At 48.5% G+C, this 15,891-nt stretch overlaps 1 protein-coding gene across 6 annotated transcripts in view; it reads right to left on the bottom strand.

The window, feature by feature from the left end:
- Window positions 1–9,812, bottom strand: part of EVA1C (eva-1 homolog C) — an 84,057-nt gene extending 74,245 nt beyond the window's left edge. For 4 of the 6 annotated variants that reach the window (XM_019923200.3, XM_019923201.3, XM_033856017.2 and 1 more), the window contains exon 1: window positions 9,465–9,812. In XM_019923200.3, coding sequence (XP_019778759.1) covers window positions 9,465–9,675 — 211 coding nt within the window. In that variant the 5' untranslated portion in view covers window positions 9,676–9,812. The remainder of the gene's footprint in view (window positions 1–9,464) is intronic. The other 2 variants (XM_019923203.3, XM_033856018.2) reach the window with 1 other exon arrangement.
- Window positions 9,813–15,891: the final 6,079 nt, after the last annotated feature.

Genomic DNA, 15,891 nt, shown 5'->3' with positions numbered 1-15,891 from the left:
CCCTCAAAAGCTGTACAAATTGGCCTTCTAGATAAGATCGTGCGTTCTCATCTCCACCTGTCTCCCGCTGAACAAACAGAGAAGAGAAAGGGCTCCGTGACTCAGGTCTCTCTCGTTCCAGAGTACAGTACTACGATTGATTTATGATTGCTAAGCCTGAGACCTTCGGAAGCCGCCAAACATGAAAAGAGGGAAAAATCTTCTAAGTCAAGAGTAGAAAGGGAAGGACTTGGTAGCAGAGCGCCCTTCTCAGACTCTGAAACACTACTCTGAAAGCTGTCATGAGGAGGCATCGCTCAGGCCCTCACAGACAAAAAGGGTTATTTTATCCAGATTATTCCCCCACATTGCAGGGGAAAAGGGACTCATTTGTAATCATCAAAGGAATGCTGACAGACTTGAAATGGGATTACATTCTATTATCCTCATCCGAATTAAAGATTTGTTTTGGAGATCATTCTTAGGTTTCTTCCTCCCTGCTCCTCCAACCCCAAATGAGGTGATTTGTATTCATGCGACATCTGAGGCAGACATGAAATCAGACAGTTTGCAAACATACATTTCAGAGTCAGTGGCCTGAGTTTTGAATTTTAATGTTGCCTGCTTCTCTGTGTATAGAAAACTTGACTCTCAGGTCGAAACTGACCCCAAGCATCGCTTCGTTCCCTAACTGGTTAATGCAGGAGAAATTCATCTCCAGGAGCCTGAGTGAGCAAGTGATACAGGTGTCCTGAAATGCAGGTGTGAAAATGTGAAACCTATACACGGGCAGTGTCATCTGGTAGGTCTATGGATACACTACTAAACCCTCAATTCCAAGCTCTGTGCTTTGGGTACCATTTTGAGAATGGGACCTGCCAAATCTATCCTTCATCCCTCAAACTGCTTGTTATCTGTGTGACTATGAAACCACTGAGAAAGAAGCTTTCTCAGGACAGAACTGACTCTTTAGAGTAGGCCTATATGATACCTAGCACAGCATCTGATACCTGAAAGACCTGAGAACATTTCTTGTTCTTTCATACAGACCTTCCACTGTGTACTCACAAGGGAACTGATGCCCACCTGGTAAGGAGTACTGGGTACCCTCAGGATGAAAGTCATAAGTCAGTGGAAGAGTTCAACTGGGTCAAAAAGCTATCTCTTGATTTTAGCTGCCAAAAGGACAAGATATCTTAGAGAACATCTCTATCAAGGCAAGGAAATGACACTCTCTAAGCAGGCAGACAGCAAAAAATATAGGTAAAATACATTAGAAGTTATACCATTTCTTTGCTCATCATTTCTTTTCTTTATATCTCAAGCCTTCCTTCTAGACTCAGTGTCCTTCTTCAGGAAGTATATTCTTTAGTAGTTCTTTCAGTAAGGATTTATTAGTGGTAAACGTGCCCTTATTTCACACTCACTCTTGAAGATAGTTTAGCTGGGTATATAGCTCTGCACTGACAGTTTTTTTTTCCCCAGAACCTGGAAAATATTTGACTGGCTTCTGGCTCTCACTGTTATGGGCAAGCCTTTATAGATGAAAATTTTTTTCTCTATGATCGTTTTAAAACTGTCACTTTGTTTTAGCATTTTGTAGTTTTAATATGATAAGCATAAATTTATTTTTATTTATCTTGCTTGAGATGCTTGAATCTGGATCATTCATCAACTCTTGAAAATTGACTCTAAGGTATTATCTCTTTGAGTGTTGCCTCTCCCTCATTTTCCCTATTCTCCCTTTCTGGAATACTGATCAGCTGTATGTTGAACCTTCATTCCATTTTCCATGTCTTATAAACTTTTTTCTGTGTCTTTATCTTTTGCGGCATTCTGGATAATTTTCCCAGCTTTATTTTCCAGTTCACTATTTCTCTCTTCAGCTGCATCTAATCTACCCATCAAGCTTTGAACATCAATGAATATATTTTTCATGTTAGTACATATATTTGATTTCTTAAAAAAATATGCCTGATCTTTCTTGATAGCCTTTCATTCTTTCTTCATGTTTTAGATTCTCTTTTATTATTTTATGTTTTATATTCCCTATTTTATTTATTAAAAACTCTGTTGTTTTTGATGCTGATTATTATTCATATAGTGTAATTTTGGATACTGTGTTCATAATCAGCAGAATTTTATCTATCAGAATCTGTGGGGCCTGTGTTGATGTTTCTATGCAGGGAGTATTTGTGTGTTTTTCCCAGGCACCCTGGGGCACTACTAACCTGGGACAACTTTTTTAGTTTCTCAGCTTGGGTTTCCTGGTAAAGGCAATGTGAATTCAAAACCCAGACTCTTGAAAAGGCAAACCTGTGGTTACATAGTCTCAACAGAGATTATTTTTTCCTCCAATCCTGAACCTAAGCTGAGATGTTTCCTTGTCATCTTTCTTTACAAGAAGGCTGATTTGTTTTTCATGCATCTTTTTATGAGTGTTTAGCCCTTCCATGTCCTGGCCTTATAAGGAGATCTTTATTCCAATTTCTCACTTGACATTGGTCTAATGCCTTGTCTCTTGCCCTCATGTACCTATTAAATCCTGGTTGTAAAGCTCATCAAAGGCCCCAGTGTAGCCATAGGGTTGGTGACAGCAAACTTCTTCAGTTCTCTGATCCCTCTTCATTTTTGTTCCCTGGCTACTCCTTGCATTTAGTCACTCACTCATGCATTTAAAGGATGTTTGTTATGTTTTATTCACCAGCCCTAAGTGTTTTGTTGGGGAAACCATTCCAGAACACCAGTTCCACCATAGTTCCAGAAATGAATTATAGATCCTATCCTGTAATCAGTTAGTTGGGGCTGGACGGTGCTATCTCTAGACACGACATGGAATGGACAATCCCTGTAAGTCCTGGGAAAGCTTTGGATCTGGTATATTAAGAGATAAACATTACAGAAGTGGCACTGTTTTAAACAACTTGTAATTTATTTGTTTTAGCATTAGAGAAGCTGCCTGCATTCGAATCCCCAAAAGTTACTTAGCCTCTCTTGATGTTATTTCTTCAACTTATCATAGCAGTATTCCCTTCGTAGCGTTGTGAGGATTAAATGAGTTAATGAACATGAAGTTCTTAAAGCGCTGTGCGGCACACAGTGCTTTATGTTCTTGATACGCTATAGTATTTTTAGCTAACTTCTCTTACTTGTGCTAAGGGAACCAAGTAAAGAATATACCCCTTACGATGGGTCAGAGTTTAAACTGAGATGGTGCACACACAGAGGCCAGCTAAGGGGTAGCAGAATTAGAGACCCCACAGGGAAAGAGAGAAGCTCAGAGAAAACAGATTAGAATCACTTGGTCAGCCACCCTCCCATCTGAGAGTCTCCTTCTATCGCTAAAATCTAGGTGACTCTAGGACTGATGTTATTCAGGGAAGCTATTTCCTTCCAGAAAGATACAAACACATCAGCCTCATTAAAATAGTGGCTGAGGGCTTCCCTGGTGGCACAGTGGTTAAGAATCCGCCTGCCAATGCAAGGGACATGGGTTCGAGCCCTGGCCTGGGAAGATCTCACACGCCGTGGAGCGACTAAGCCTGTGCACCACAAATACTGAGCCTGAGCTCTCAAACCCGCAAGCCACAACTACTGAGCCCAAGTGCCACAGCTACTGAAGCCTGCGTGCCTAGAGCCCGTGCTCCGCAAGAAGGGAAGCCACGACAATGAGAAGCCCGCGCACCACAACTAAAGAAAGCTCGTGCACAGCAATGAAGACCCAACACAGCCATAAATAAATAAATAAATTTTAAAAATAAATTAAAATAAAATAAAATAGTGGCCAAGTATCATAAAAGTTCAGAATGCCTCGCCCCTAGCTTCCACGTCCATTACTTAGCTTGAATGACAAGAGTATGGATTTTTGAGACAAGACAGTCACGGGATTCACATCCTGCCTCTAAATTTTACCAGCAGTTGTTAACTGGGGTAGTGGGCGTGGCAGGGGAGGGGCTGGGTCACATGGGGGCAGGTGTTCTTTCAGTGTATGGTATTTCCAAAGCGGTGCCTTTTCAAGAATTTTAAAGGTGCTGACAGGATGGCTGAGAAGACCAGTGGCCTCCAAGTTTTTTAGATCATGAGCCCCATCAGTAAAAATATTTTGAGAACATTTCTCCACTATATTACATTTAGAAATTATGTTATAAATCAGCTATACTTCAATAAAATAAATTTTTAAAAAAAGAGATTATGTACTGTTCTGCTGTCGACTTGTATGGGGTTTTTTTGTTTTTAGTTTTTGTTTTTGGCCACATGGCATGGCTTATGGGATCTTAGTTCCCTGACCAGGGATTGAACATGGGCCACGGCAGTGAAAGCACCAAGTCCTAACCACTGGACAGCCAGGGAACTCCCTCAACTTTATGTTAATTATAAGCAAAACATAACTTCTTTTTTAAAGATAGAAAAGAAACAAATAGAAAAGAACAGAAGTTCTAACATTTTTCTCCTGTATCCACTCATCACCTTGTGCCTGTACCGACTACGGATGAACTGTGATGAGAAGATGTGGAAGGAAGCAATGGGAAAAGGTCAGTCTACTCAGAGGGCAACTGAAACCACCACGGTCAATCCAAGGACTATATAGAAAGGTTAAGCAAATTGTGGCACTTTTTCTCTGGCTTTGTCCCCCACTCAGCACCCACACGGGCCAAGCCCCCCAGCCTGGCCCTACTCCTGGGCTGGAGTTAGGGTCTGCCTCTGCTCTGCTTCCTAGCTGGGAGGTCTTGGGCAAGTCACTTAACCTCTCTGAGGCTGGGTAAAGTGACACTACTACTTACCTCACAGTGTTGCTATGAGGATGAAATCAGATAACCCTGTGCTCAATTAATTTTTACTCCCTTCCTTTCTGTTCCCTCCTTGAAATGGCTACTAGGCTGCCCTTTCCAATAAAGCGCCTGGGAGACCAAAGCCATTAATAACAGGACCACTCCCTTACCCAGACTCCTCTTCTCGGCTACAGAAAGAGCTGGGAGAACACTTTTCAAACGTTGTTACTTTCCATGGAAACAGACGAGCCCTTTGAGACACTTACTCTTCATCCCTCTTCTTCTGTGACAGCTGGACAACTCCTGCAGACATTTGCTTTGTTTTTTCTTTCGTTACGAGCTGGCTTTTCGCTCCATAAAAGTTTTGAAAATGAAGACAATCCTGAATTAAAGGATGATGTGACCAAGGTATATTAAAAAGAAGAGCTGTGCGTGTGCACATAGGCACACGTGCATGTATGTATAAGTGTGTGCATACGTGTGTGCTGGGATGCAGTGGCAAACTGAGAGCTGGGAAAATACATCCTGGTCTCCCTGGTGGTGAGCCCTGGGGTGCGGGGTGGGGGTGAAGGGAGACCCCGTCATGCCCGTGTCCCCCTGGATGAACTGACACAAAGACAGGAGGCAGCCCTGCCCTCTGACACCAGAGCAATGGTTCTCACCTCTGGCTGTGCACTAGAATTGCCTGGGGGCTTTGAAAAAGAGACCAATGCCTGGATCTCCCAGATCAATTAAATCAGATGCCTTGAGTTGCTGCTAGAGCATCCGTACAGTTGTTTAGACTCCAGCAGTTCTAGTGTGCAGCCGGGGTTCAGACCCACTGCCTCTCTGAACAGAACAGGAAGGTTCAACCTCTGCTACATGGACAACTCCATCACGACCAAGTTCCCACCCCCGAGCCCCCAAGATCAACTGAATGACCATTTTTCCACATTCTGAAATTCCTGACCAATGAAATAGGAGCTAGGATGGGGCTTATTTGCTGGGCTGCAAATGATCTGATAACAAGCCCCACATCTTGTTTGCTTGGGCTACTGATTCCCGGGGGCGGGAGGCAGGACGTCAGCCCAGAGACCCACTTCTCTCGTGCAGTGCCCCTTCTTTGAGGTCTGAGGACATCTGGGTACAAGGAAGGCCTTAAAAGCTGCTCCGCTCCCCTTGTTTCTCACCTCCTTTCCTTTCCGCTTCCCACATTTACCACTACGTGTCCTAGGGTAAAACCAAACATGTAAACATATGGTCATGACGACTTTGTCAAAAGTCGAGAGTGTTCTAGGAATCCAAGGGATGAATTTTCTATCCTTTCCTTCCCTCTCTGCCCATCAGCCCATCCATCACTTTGAACTTCTTTGAGAAGAAAGAAAAGAAAGAAAAAAAAGAAAAAACACAAAACAGAACAGAAGAGGGAGAAAGGGAAGAGCAGATGGAGAAGGCTGTGCCTGCTCTCGGCAAAGAGTAAACCACCAGAAACATGAACAAGACCTGAGGGACACGGCAAACTAAGTTCAGGGACGCGCTGAAACGTCCCGCTTTAAAGCAGGACCACATGTAGAGGGTCCTTAGCGTTTTATGGCTGGAACCAAAATGGCACCCCTCCCTCCCCTCTGCCCTCATCCTGCCTTGTTCTTTGAACAAAGATGATGCTGACATGACATTTCTATTAAAAAAAAAAAATCAGTGATCAGTTTGGACCTCTCAGGCTAAATCCTCAATTTGGGAATGCAGTCAACAGAACAGAAGACCATCCCAGAGGAAGATGGATGAAAGCCAAGCACATTTGAGTTCGGGCTTAAGGATCAGAGGCAGGGATTCTGCATGAACTGTTCTTGCCTTCCTGGGATGTGTTTTTAATTCAGTGATGATAGCCTTCCAGTGGCCGCTGGCAGCATCTCAACGTCTTCAGGGAGGAGAGGGAAGGGGGTGTTTAGGGAGCCTGTTTCCTAGCAGGCTTGGAGGTGATTACACAAGTCACGAGCACGGAGGGGGAGACGCAGGCCCCGATGCAGCCTCTGGCTTATTAAGAGTGAGATCCGATGCTGGAATCCCTGGGGCCAAAAAAATCAATGACCCAGGAAAACTACAGCAGCTGACGGCCTCGGTAAAGAGCTCAGGGAAGAGTTGCAAAGAAGAGAAAGGCTTAAGTAACTTTCCAAAACTCTGCACCGTTCGTCTCCCTGGAGGCCCCGTACTGTACAGACCATAGCTGGGACCCCTTTCATTTTGACGCTTTCTTTCACCTGGATTCACCATCCTTCTTCCATCCCCTTCTTCAGGAAGGTTGAAGGGGGTCCCAAGTTCCCTCCACCCTCCCTCTGTCTGGCTTTTTGATGTTTCCTTGTTTAGAAAAACAAGCAAGTAACTACATTGTCAAATGGTGCTCTCCAGTCCTCAGCTATTGCTGTCAGGCTCCGACAGGGAGGGTCCACTGTCTTTTTTCAGGCACTGGTTTCTACACACCCCTCCAAGTGCAGGAATAGGACCTCCTGTCCCCAGGAAAGCAGGCATCAGGCTTTGAGGCCACAGTGGGGGGTGGCAGGGGCGGAGGTGTGTGTTGGAGTCACGTGATCAGGATGCACTGCTTCAACGAAAACATTCAACTGAACCCTCAGACTGTCATCTTCGGAGCTTAGGAGTTTTCCTCGATGCCGTATGTCACATGGTTAGGGGGTCCCTAAAGGTTCATGACGTTTCACATCAAATGAATCAACTTTGAAGACTTCATCTTTCTCCCTGAGCCTTTTCTAATATTTCCCCGACGCCACACAAGATAGAATTTAGATCTAAACCTGAGTGTGTCTGTGGTTTCAGAGAAGCTTATTTTTCTTTTCTTCTTCCCAAAAGGCTCCCGAGCACTTTCTCCCTGGTCTTCACATCACAAGAGCAAGGCTGCCCAGAGGAAACATGGGAACTCCTCGTGGATGCACCTGGAAATATCACCGCCGACCCAACACTGGCTCAGGGAGTTTTAAACCCTGAAATTTAGGTTCCCATCCAAAGCAGGAGAAAATTCCTTTTATTGTTTAGTCATTTAGAAAAACGTGTATGGAAGCATCCATTTCCCAGGGCCGAGCATCCCTGTTTGAGAGCTCAAGTTCACCCTCTGGAACAGCTGCTCCGTACAGACAATTCCAAACCTGGGTGGTAACCTATAGATTGCTTCAAGGATTGCAACTGCTCCACTAAAGAAACAAACTCTAAGTGTCTTTAATCTATGAAAACAATCTAATGGTTACACCGCGATTTACCTAAAGCAATATTTGTTCAGTTACGATGATGTCACAAAAGAAGGGCTTGTTGGCTTTCAGTTCTTTCCTTAACAATATTCAGAGCTTGATGGTGGCTGAACTCAGAACTGCTTTCCATAGCTTAAACCAGCAAAGAGAGAACTCTCCTAGCAGCCCAGAAAGTTCTATTACCAAAAAAAAAGTCAATAGCACTTGCTATTCAGCAGTTTCCCAGCACATTTACCATAGCGCTCTGATCCCGTGGGCTGGATTTTAAGGACCACAGTTTCCTTGCCAAATAGACATATCTTGGCTTCCTTTGCTAGGTGGAAACACTGCCTTGATATTAAATATTCAAAGCAAAGAAACTCTGACCCAAGGGCTCTCAGCTAACAATGACATTCTCTGTAAGTAAACTAGAAACCCAATTCAGCTTCTGATTTGCCAGTGTCCCCTGCCATGTACTAGTCTACTGCACAAATAGGGCTGAGGAACGACTCCTGTTTGCCGTGATTATACCGCAAAAGACCCTCAGGCAGGGATGCGGGAAGCCTGGACTTGGCAGGAGATGCTGGAGAAGGGGAAGAGTAGGATTCAGAGCTGCTTCCTGGGCAGGGCAGGGGCGAGGAAAGGGTGAAAGGCCTCCAACCTCGCCAGACGGAGACCCAGGTCCGATACAATGGCAAGGACGTTGTTACTCTAAGCAAGCGCGGCCGTAACGTAAGAATGCGGCTCCTATAGCCCTCGTCAACCCAGAAACTTCTCTCACTTTGCTGCGCCACACCTACAGCGCCAGAACTATCTGAGATCAGCTGCGGAAGCCTTGGTCGCAATCCCCCCAAAGAAAAGCCTCATCCTTTACTGGGAGGGGGAAGTCGTTAGTTTTTTGTTAAGGCGATAGGGGACGGGCAATGGGGGATGGAGGTGGGGGACGGGGGTGCCTTTTGGCGGTCAAGTCCTACCCCTCAGTCTCCTCTCTGTTCCGTAAGCTTCTACTCATCTTCTTACTGCATCTCCACCAGACCTCCCATCCCCTTGGGCTTCCCTCGTGCCTGTCGGCGCAGACTTCAGGTCAAGTGTCCTCTGGGCTGGATTCCTTACGTGGGCACCTGAGAGGCTGGCTGGGGCACACCCGGCCTATGCGGAGAGCAAACCAAGTGCAGCGTGGACCACAACACGTGTTCCAACAGCGCTGAGCGCGGCACAGGGCTCAGTTTAAGGTATTTTAAGCCGACCCGCATCCATCGGAGTCGGGTCCCTGACCCTGGGAAATTGACGAGGAGGTCAACTCATTGATGGAAAAACTCCAAATACCCTACCCACCCTTCCTTCTCGGGGGGGGGGGGCTCCCCTGCCACCATCCCACATGCGCAGCTACTGAATATGCTAAGGGCTCCTATTATCAGGCAAGAAAACTGGCTCTGAGCGCGCTCCAACTTTAAACCAACCCGGCCTTGCCCCCTCGGGCGCCTGCCCCCAACCGAGGGCTCACCTGGGCGCCCCGCGGCGCCGGGGGCGCACAGCGAGGGAGGTCGCTTCTTACCGGAGAAGTCCGTGAGCGCTGCGATCTCTTTGGAGCAAACCAGGACGGTGCAGTAGAAGAGTCGCAGGAGCTGCCCGGGAGGCTCTGCCTGCCTGCGGAGGCCGGGATGCTGTGCTGGCTGGGGCGCTGGCGGTGGGCGCGCGTGTCCCGGCAGGAGCATGGTGCGCGGCGCGACAGAGCGCGGGCGCGGGCCCGGGGCGCGCGGGGGGTCGCTGGGCGGAGGGCGGCGTCACATGGCAAGGCGAGTTGGTAGCCAGCGGCTCCGCGGCCCCCTGCCACCTCCTGGCCCAGGCTGCCAGAGCTTCCTCCCCGCCGCGGGCTAGCACCGGCTCCCCAGCAAAGAGGAGGGGGCGGAGAACTGGGGCGGGGCGAGGAGCCCCGGGAAGAGTCCGCGTGGTTTCCCCGAGAGGAAATCTCCGCTGCGGCCGCGCGGGAGGAAACGAGGGCGGGGGGCGAAGGGAAAGTGTAGCCTCTCGCGCCCAGAGCTGCGGAGGCCGGTCCCTGGCGCGCTGCCCACCGCGGAGGGCGCCCCCAACAGCGCGCCGAGGGCCGCGCAACTTTAGCGCCTTCCACGCCCGGGTCCCCGCCCCGGAGACGGCTCAGCGCCCCTGGCCTGGCCCGCGCTGGCCCCGTGCCAGCCTCGCCCTGGCCGCCTGTGGAGTGCGGCCGGTGCCCGTGACGCACTTAGGAGCCAGAGCCGCGCTTGGAGCCCGGGAGCCCCGGGGTGGGGGCCGCGGGAAGGTGGGGTACTGGAGGTGTGGGACCGCAACACTGACGTCTCTGCGACCCAGCGCGCTCCACGTGCAGAATCACCAAGCACGCACAGTTTTCCCCATTTCACAGAAGAGAAGACCGAGACCCGGAGCATTGCCCGACGCCAAAGCTTACGCAGCCAGGAGGGGAACCATCTCGGGGCTGGGGGGAGTGGAGGTGGGGGAGGGATGTGCATTGTGCTGAAAACGGATCAGATGGCTCCAGAGCCGGTTTCTTTTCGCTGCGACTACGTTTCCTTTGGGTCCTGGTTGTCCGCCGCGCTCAGAGGATCTGACACTGGACCGGCACAAACAGCCGCCGAACGCAATAAATGGGCTTTGTTTTAAAATGGGCCACAGCATCTTTCTGAATCTCTCGATTACGCGCGGTGCAACCTACGTTTGGACGCCCAGCCCGTGCGCGAGGAGCGGGCTGCACGGCTCGGGCTCGGGGGAACCGAGGACAAGTACTTGGGGGCTCCGTGGCCGCGCGCCGGGTGGGGTACCTGGGGTCCAGGAACCCAAACCCCGCGGACTGCGCTGGGCGTCCGGGCCAGGCGGCGCCGGCGGGAAGGAGGAGGGCCGGGCGGGCGGGCTCTCGGCACAAAGTGTTCCCGAACACCGCGGGAGGGCATGCCAAGTTCGCGGCGGGCCTGACGCGGAAATGTAGATCATGAGGCCCAAGGGCGGGCCCGGGCGCCCTGCGCCGGCCGGCTCTGAACTGCACCGCGCACGCCGCAGAGTGCGGCGGGGAGGCCTGGACAGAGAAAACCGAGACTCGCTGGCCTACCTGGGGGAACCTCTTAGAGGTGGGCTGCAAGGATCCCGGCGAGCTGGATGTCACTGCGTCTCACACCGTGCTCCGGCAGGGCCAGGGGCAGGGGCAGGGCCAGAAGAACTCGGATTCCGGCCATTACCTCCCTGTCTTGGGCTAGGGGCAAATGCAAACATCAATATTTGTTAGTGGGACCCAGTCTACCAGGCACAATGATTTTTAAAATTTACATTAAAATATTCAAGCTTCTCAATAACCCTTGGACCTAGGTATTCTTGTGCACTTCTAGGCTGGGGAAACTGAGGCAGGGAGGGTGGGTAAGGATGCCCAGCACTTAGCAGCCATTCAGTAAGAGACGTTTGCTTAAAACTCGGTTCCCTGATGTTCTTTCCATTCCATTCATCCATCTACTTTAGATATGAATTAGTACCTACGTACCTGGGGACACTCCTAACACGGGAAGGGAACCATGCTCCCTCAGGGCTGGTGGCTGCCACCACTGTCCCGTAGGGATGTGCTGGTTTCCAGTTGCCAGTGTGGACACTGCTACTAGGTGTGACGGCATCCCCAGATCTCCTTACCTGTAAAGGCATCAGGCTTATTGTGAGAATTGAATGAGTTGAAACAGGTGACATGGGTAGGACAAGGCCTGGAACGAGTAAGTACTCAGTTAGTATTAGTCATTGGTACAGTGAGGAAGACAGACATTGAACAGGTAATGCCAAGGGAATGCCAAGGAGCCATGGGAACGAGACCCAGGGAGGGAAGGAGGAAGGGAAGGAGGTGTTAGGGACCTTTTTAAGACAAGATGGGTGAGAAAGACGGGAAGAGTTGGCCAAGCAAAAGCTAGGTATCAGTATTTGGGGAGGATGAACATCTTACGAAAAGGGATCAGCATATGTGAAATCCCAAAGAAGCATGGCTTCAGAAATGCATGCAGGACATGGAGCAGAGAGAAAAGGGCAGGGCAGGGTGATGTGGAGAGGTCAGCTGCCAGAGCTCAGGGACCCAGAGACCTTGGTGAACGCTTCCATCTTTTTTTTTTTTTTTTTTTTTGGCCACACTGCACAGCTTGTGGGATTTTAGTTCCCCAACCAGGGATTGAACCCAGGCCCTTGGCAGTGAAAGCGAGGAGTCCTACCCACTGGAACGCCAGGGAAGCCCCAGAACACTTCCATCTTTATCCTAAGCCCTTGTGAGCACTTCCGTCTTAAGCCAGCAAAGGGTTGTAAGCAGATGACTGATGCAATCAGGTGTGTGTTGGTAAAAGATGACTCTGGCTTCTGAATGCAAGTGGACTGGAGGGGTCAACAGTGGGTCCAGGGATTATACTCCTAAGAATTGGAAGCAGGGACTCCAAGAGATATTTGTACACTCGTGTTCATAGCAGCATTATTCATAATAGCCAAAAGGTGGAAGCGGCCCAAGTGTCCGTCAATGGATGAATGGATAAACAAAATGTGGAATGTGATCCAGTCATAGAAAGGAATGAACTTCTGATCATGCTACAGCATGGAGGCACCTTAAAAACATTATGCTAGGTGAGATAAGAAAATGATAAATATTGCATAGTTCCACTTACATGAAATATCTAGAATACACAAATTTGTAGAAACAGAAAATAGATTAGAGGTTTCCAGGAGTTGAGAAATAGGTGGTGGTGATGGCTGTATGACACTGTGGATGTAATTAGGGCCACTTGATTGTACACTTAAAATTGCAATTTTTATGTCATGTAGTTACCACAACTTCAAAAAAATGAATGATGTAATAGGCCAAAGCCCGCTGAACCGTAAATGGGTGAGTTGTGTGGTGTGCGGATTATATCTCTGTAAAGCTGGGGTGGCTTTGTTTGTTTGCTTGGCTTCACAGAGCGGCATGCGAGATCTTAGCTCCTTAACCAAGGATCGAACCCGTGCCCCCTGCAGTGGAAGCGCAGAATCTTAACCCCTGGACCGCCAGGGAATTCCCCCATAAAACTGTTTTTTCGTTTAAATTTTTTATTGAAGTATAGTTGATTTACAATGTTGTGTTAATTACTGCTGTACAACAAAGTGACTCAGTTATATGTATATGTATATATACTATATATATATTCTTTTAAAAAATTCTTTTCTTTTTCATATGCTTTTCCATTATGGTTTATTACAGGTTCTTTTTTGCGGTATGCAGGCCTCTCACTGTTGTGGCCTCTCCCGTTGCAGAGCACAGGCTCCGGACATGCAGGCTCAGCGGCCATGGCTCACGGGCCTAGCCGCTCCGCGGCATGTGGGATCTTCCCAAACCGAGCACGAACCCGAGTCCCCTGCATCGGCAGGCGGACTCTCAACCACTGCGCCACCAGGGAAGCCCTATTACAGGCTCTTGAATATAGTTCCCTGTGCTGTAAAATAGAACCTTGTTGTTTATAAAGCCATTTTTTTAAAAAGATCAAACAAAGACCGCAAAGTGGGTCCAGGGAGATGGTCTGGAGGGGAGCGGAGCCTGGAGGCTGTGACTGAGCATCGGGCTGGCGCTTTGCAGGTCCAGAGAGAAGGGAGGAGTGGCCAGATTGGAAAGGTGTTCGGGAAGGATGGAGAGCGCAGTGTGCCTGGGTGCTTGTGGGATGCGAGTGACGAGGCTGGAGGACAGGTCCCTCCCTGCCCTCTGCTGTGCCCCTCAGCTGCGCCCTGTTAAATCATCTTACTCCTAACCTGATGTCTTTAAGAATTTTGGAATCTTGCAAGAAAATTAAAGAATTCCATTTATTTTCCCCTCTGGTCCTCATACTTTGTGTGCCCCCAACAGAAGGGAAGCCAGTTACTCCCCGCCCCCATTTCCCTCTCTGAAAATATTATTCAATCAAATACCTAAACAATGGGGTACTAACCAGGACCAGCTCCAGAATTCACTGGCCCAGTGCAAAATGAAAACGCATAGCTCCTTGTAGAAAAATTATCCGGAATTTCAAGATAGTGATAGCAGGGCATTAAACCCAGCATGGGCTCTGAGCACAGGGTCCTGAGTTACTACACAGGCCACATACCCATGAAGCTGGCCCAGGCACTACCAGTATCTCCTGTCTCAGATATGGAAACCGACAGCACGACCCTCACAGCTCATCTGTGGCAGAATTTGAAGTCCTCTTAAACTGCAAAGGTGCAGAAATTAGGGGATGAATGTCAACATGGAGTTAACTAAGAGCGTTCCTTTCTATGTGATGGTACCATTGGCTATCTTGCCCCTTCTCGCATGTGAGATTGAGAAGTGCCTCTGTACCTGGAGCGTTCGCTCTGTGTGTAAGAGGATCCTTGCAGGATACTGTAAATTACATCCCTTGATTCCTGCCTTTTTTTCCTTCCTTTTGAAGCAACTCTGTGCCTTCTTTCCAGCTCTAAGTTACATCTCTATTTTCCTCCTTCCTTGAGATCCTGGCTGCTTCCCTCCCCACATAGCCAAACCTGCTTTGGAGGATGTTTGTGTGCTGGGCACTTAAACTCCAGCCTGAACCTGTGCTCTCACTGGGCTATCAAAGTAAGGCTTTGGGGCTTTCAACAAAGATGGGCTGCAGCCGTTCTGAGAAGACATAAGCCATCATTTGTCAGCTGCAAAGAAACCAACCTTTCAGCTCAGGATACTGAGGCCGAACGTTGTCCAGAGCTAAAAAGGCTTATTTTTAAAAGCAACAAACGGTGGTTTGTTCCTAGAGCTGGCACGAAAGAGCCACATCGATAGCAAAGGGCTGCTTGCTGAAGACTGTGAAAGCTGGGATGCACTTGAGAGGCCGTGGGGGGAATGTTTGGCCCAAAAGCCTATGGAAGGAAACCTTTAAGAATATGAGCTCAAAACTGGTGTCCGTCCAAGGTCAAAGGCTTCAAGTGCAATAGCCTGTACTCTGCCCCTGACAGACAGCCACTGACGGAGGCGTTGGACCTCCCTGACTTTCGTCTGCAAAATGAAAATGGTGGACTCAAAAAGTCCATTTTGGCTCTAAAAGCCCACAGCCTATTTAAATTAGATGTAGGATTTCAGGAAATTGGGCTAAATTGATACTGGTTCCAAGACATTCCTTAATGTTTTCTTAAATACATACTTTCATTTCTTTTTTGCTCTCAGTTTATTTTTATGTTGTTCATATTTTTCTCTTTATAGAAGAAGAATGTAGCATGAGCAAACTTGGGGGTGGATTCCTGAAGCATTGTGAATGATTGAATTCTGATTCTTGGGAGTTTTCAGCGTAAGCATTCGCAAGTATTCAAGGTGGTAAACTCAGTTTCTGGAGGAGAGCATGTCTCCATCCTGGAAGGAGCAGACACCATTTTCCCCTCTGAGGCTGGAAAGTGCTGTTCCCACAGAAGCCCTGACGCTGCTCCCTGCTGCCAGTGACACAGCAAATGCTGCGGGGAATCCAGCCTGCCTGGACCGCACCTGAGAGCAGGGAAGTTTTCTCCAGAGATCACAGCCCCCTACTCTTCCTACCTCGTTCTGTGCCATCAGAAGGGAAAGTGTGCTGATGGAAGGATGTTCCATAGTTGGTTTGGGAGAAACACATCTAGCTCTGAACTACCAAGCTTGCCCTGCTAGATGACACAGCGTGTGGCAGTGGGTAATTGTATGGCCTCCATGGTCAGAGCTCAAGGGTTCGAATCCCAGCTCTGCCACTGTTGGTACTTGAGTTGTGGATGGTGGTACAGTTTAGAGCGGACCTAGCTGAGAGGCAAGTCAGAGCAGAAGCCCCATACACGGTAATAAACATAACCATCTCATGGCCTTAGTGTATTATTATTGCTTGAGCATAAGACAGTGTTTGCTTTCCATTCAAACCCCTAGGGATGTCTTTGTGATCAAATGCCCTTTGCCTTGTTAGGTA

This window comes from Tursiops truncatus, chromosome 4 (assembly GCF_011762595.2).
Source record: "Tursiops truncatus isolate mTurTru1 chromosome 4, mTurTru1.mat.Y, whole genome shotgun sequence".
Taxonomy (NCBI): Eukaryota; Metazoa; Chordata; class Mammalia; order Artiodactyla; family Delphinidae; genus Tursiops; species Tursiops truncatus.
The sequence above is the reverse complement of the archived record's forward strand: the minus strand, read 5'-3'. Positions and strand labels throughout refer to the sequence as shown.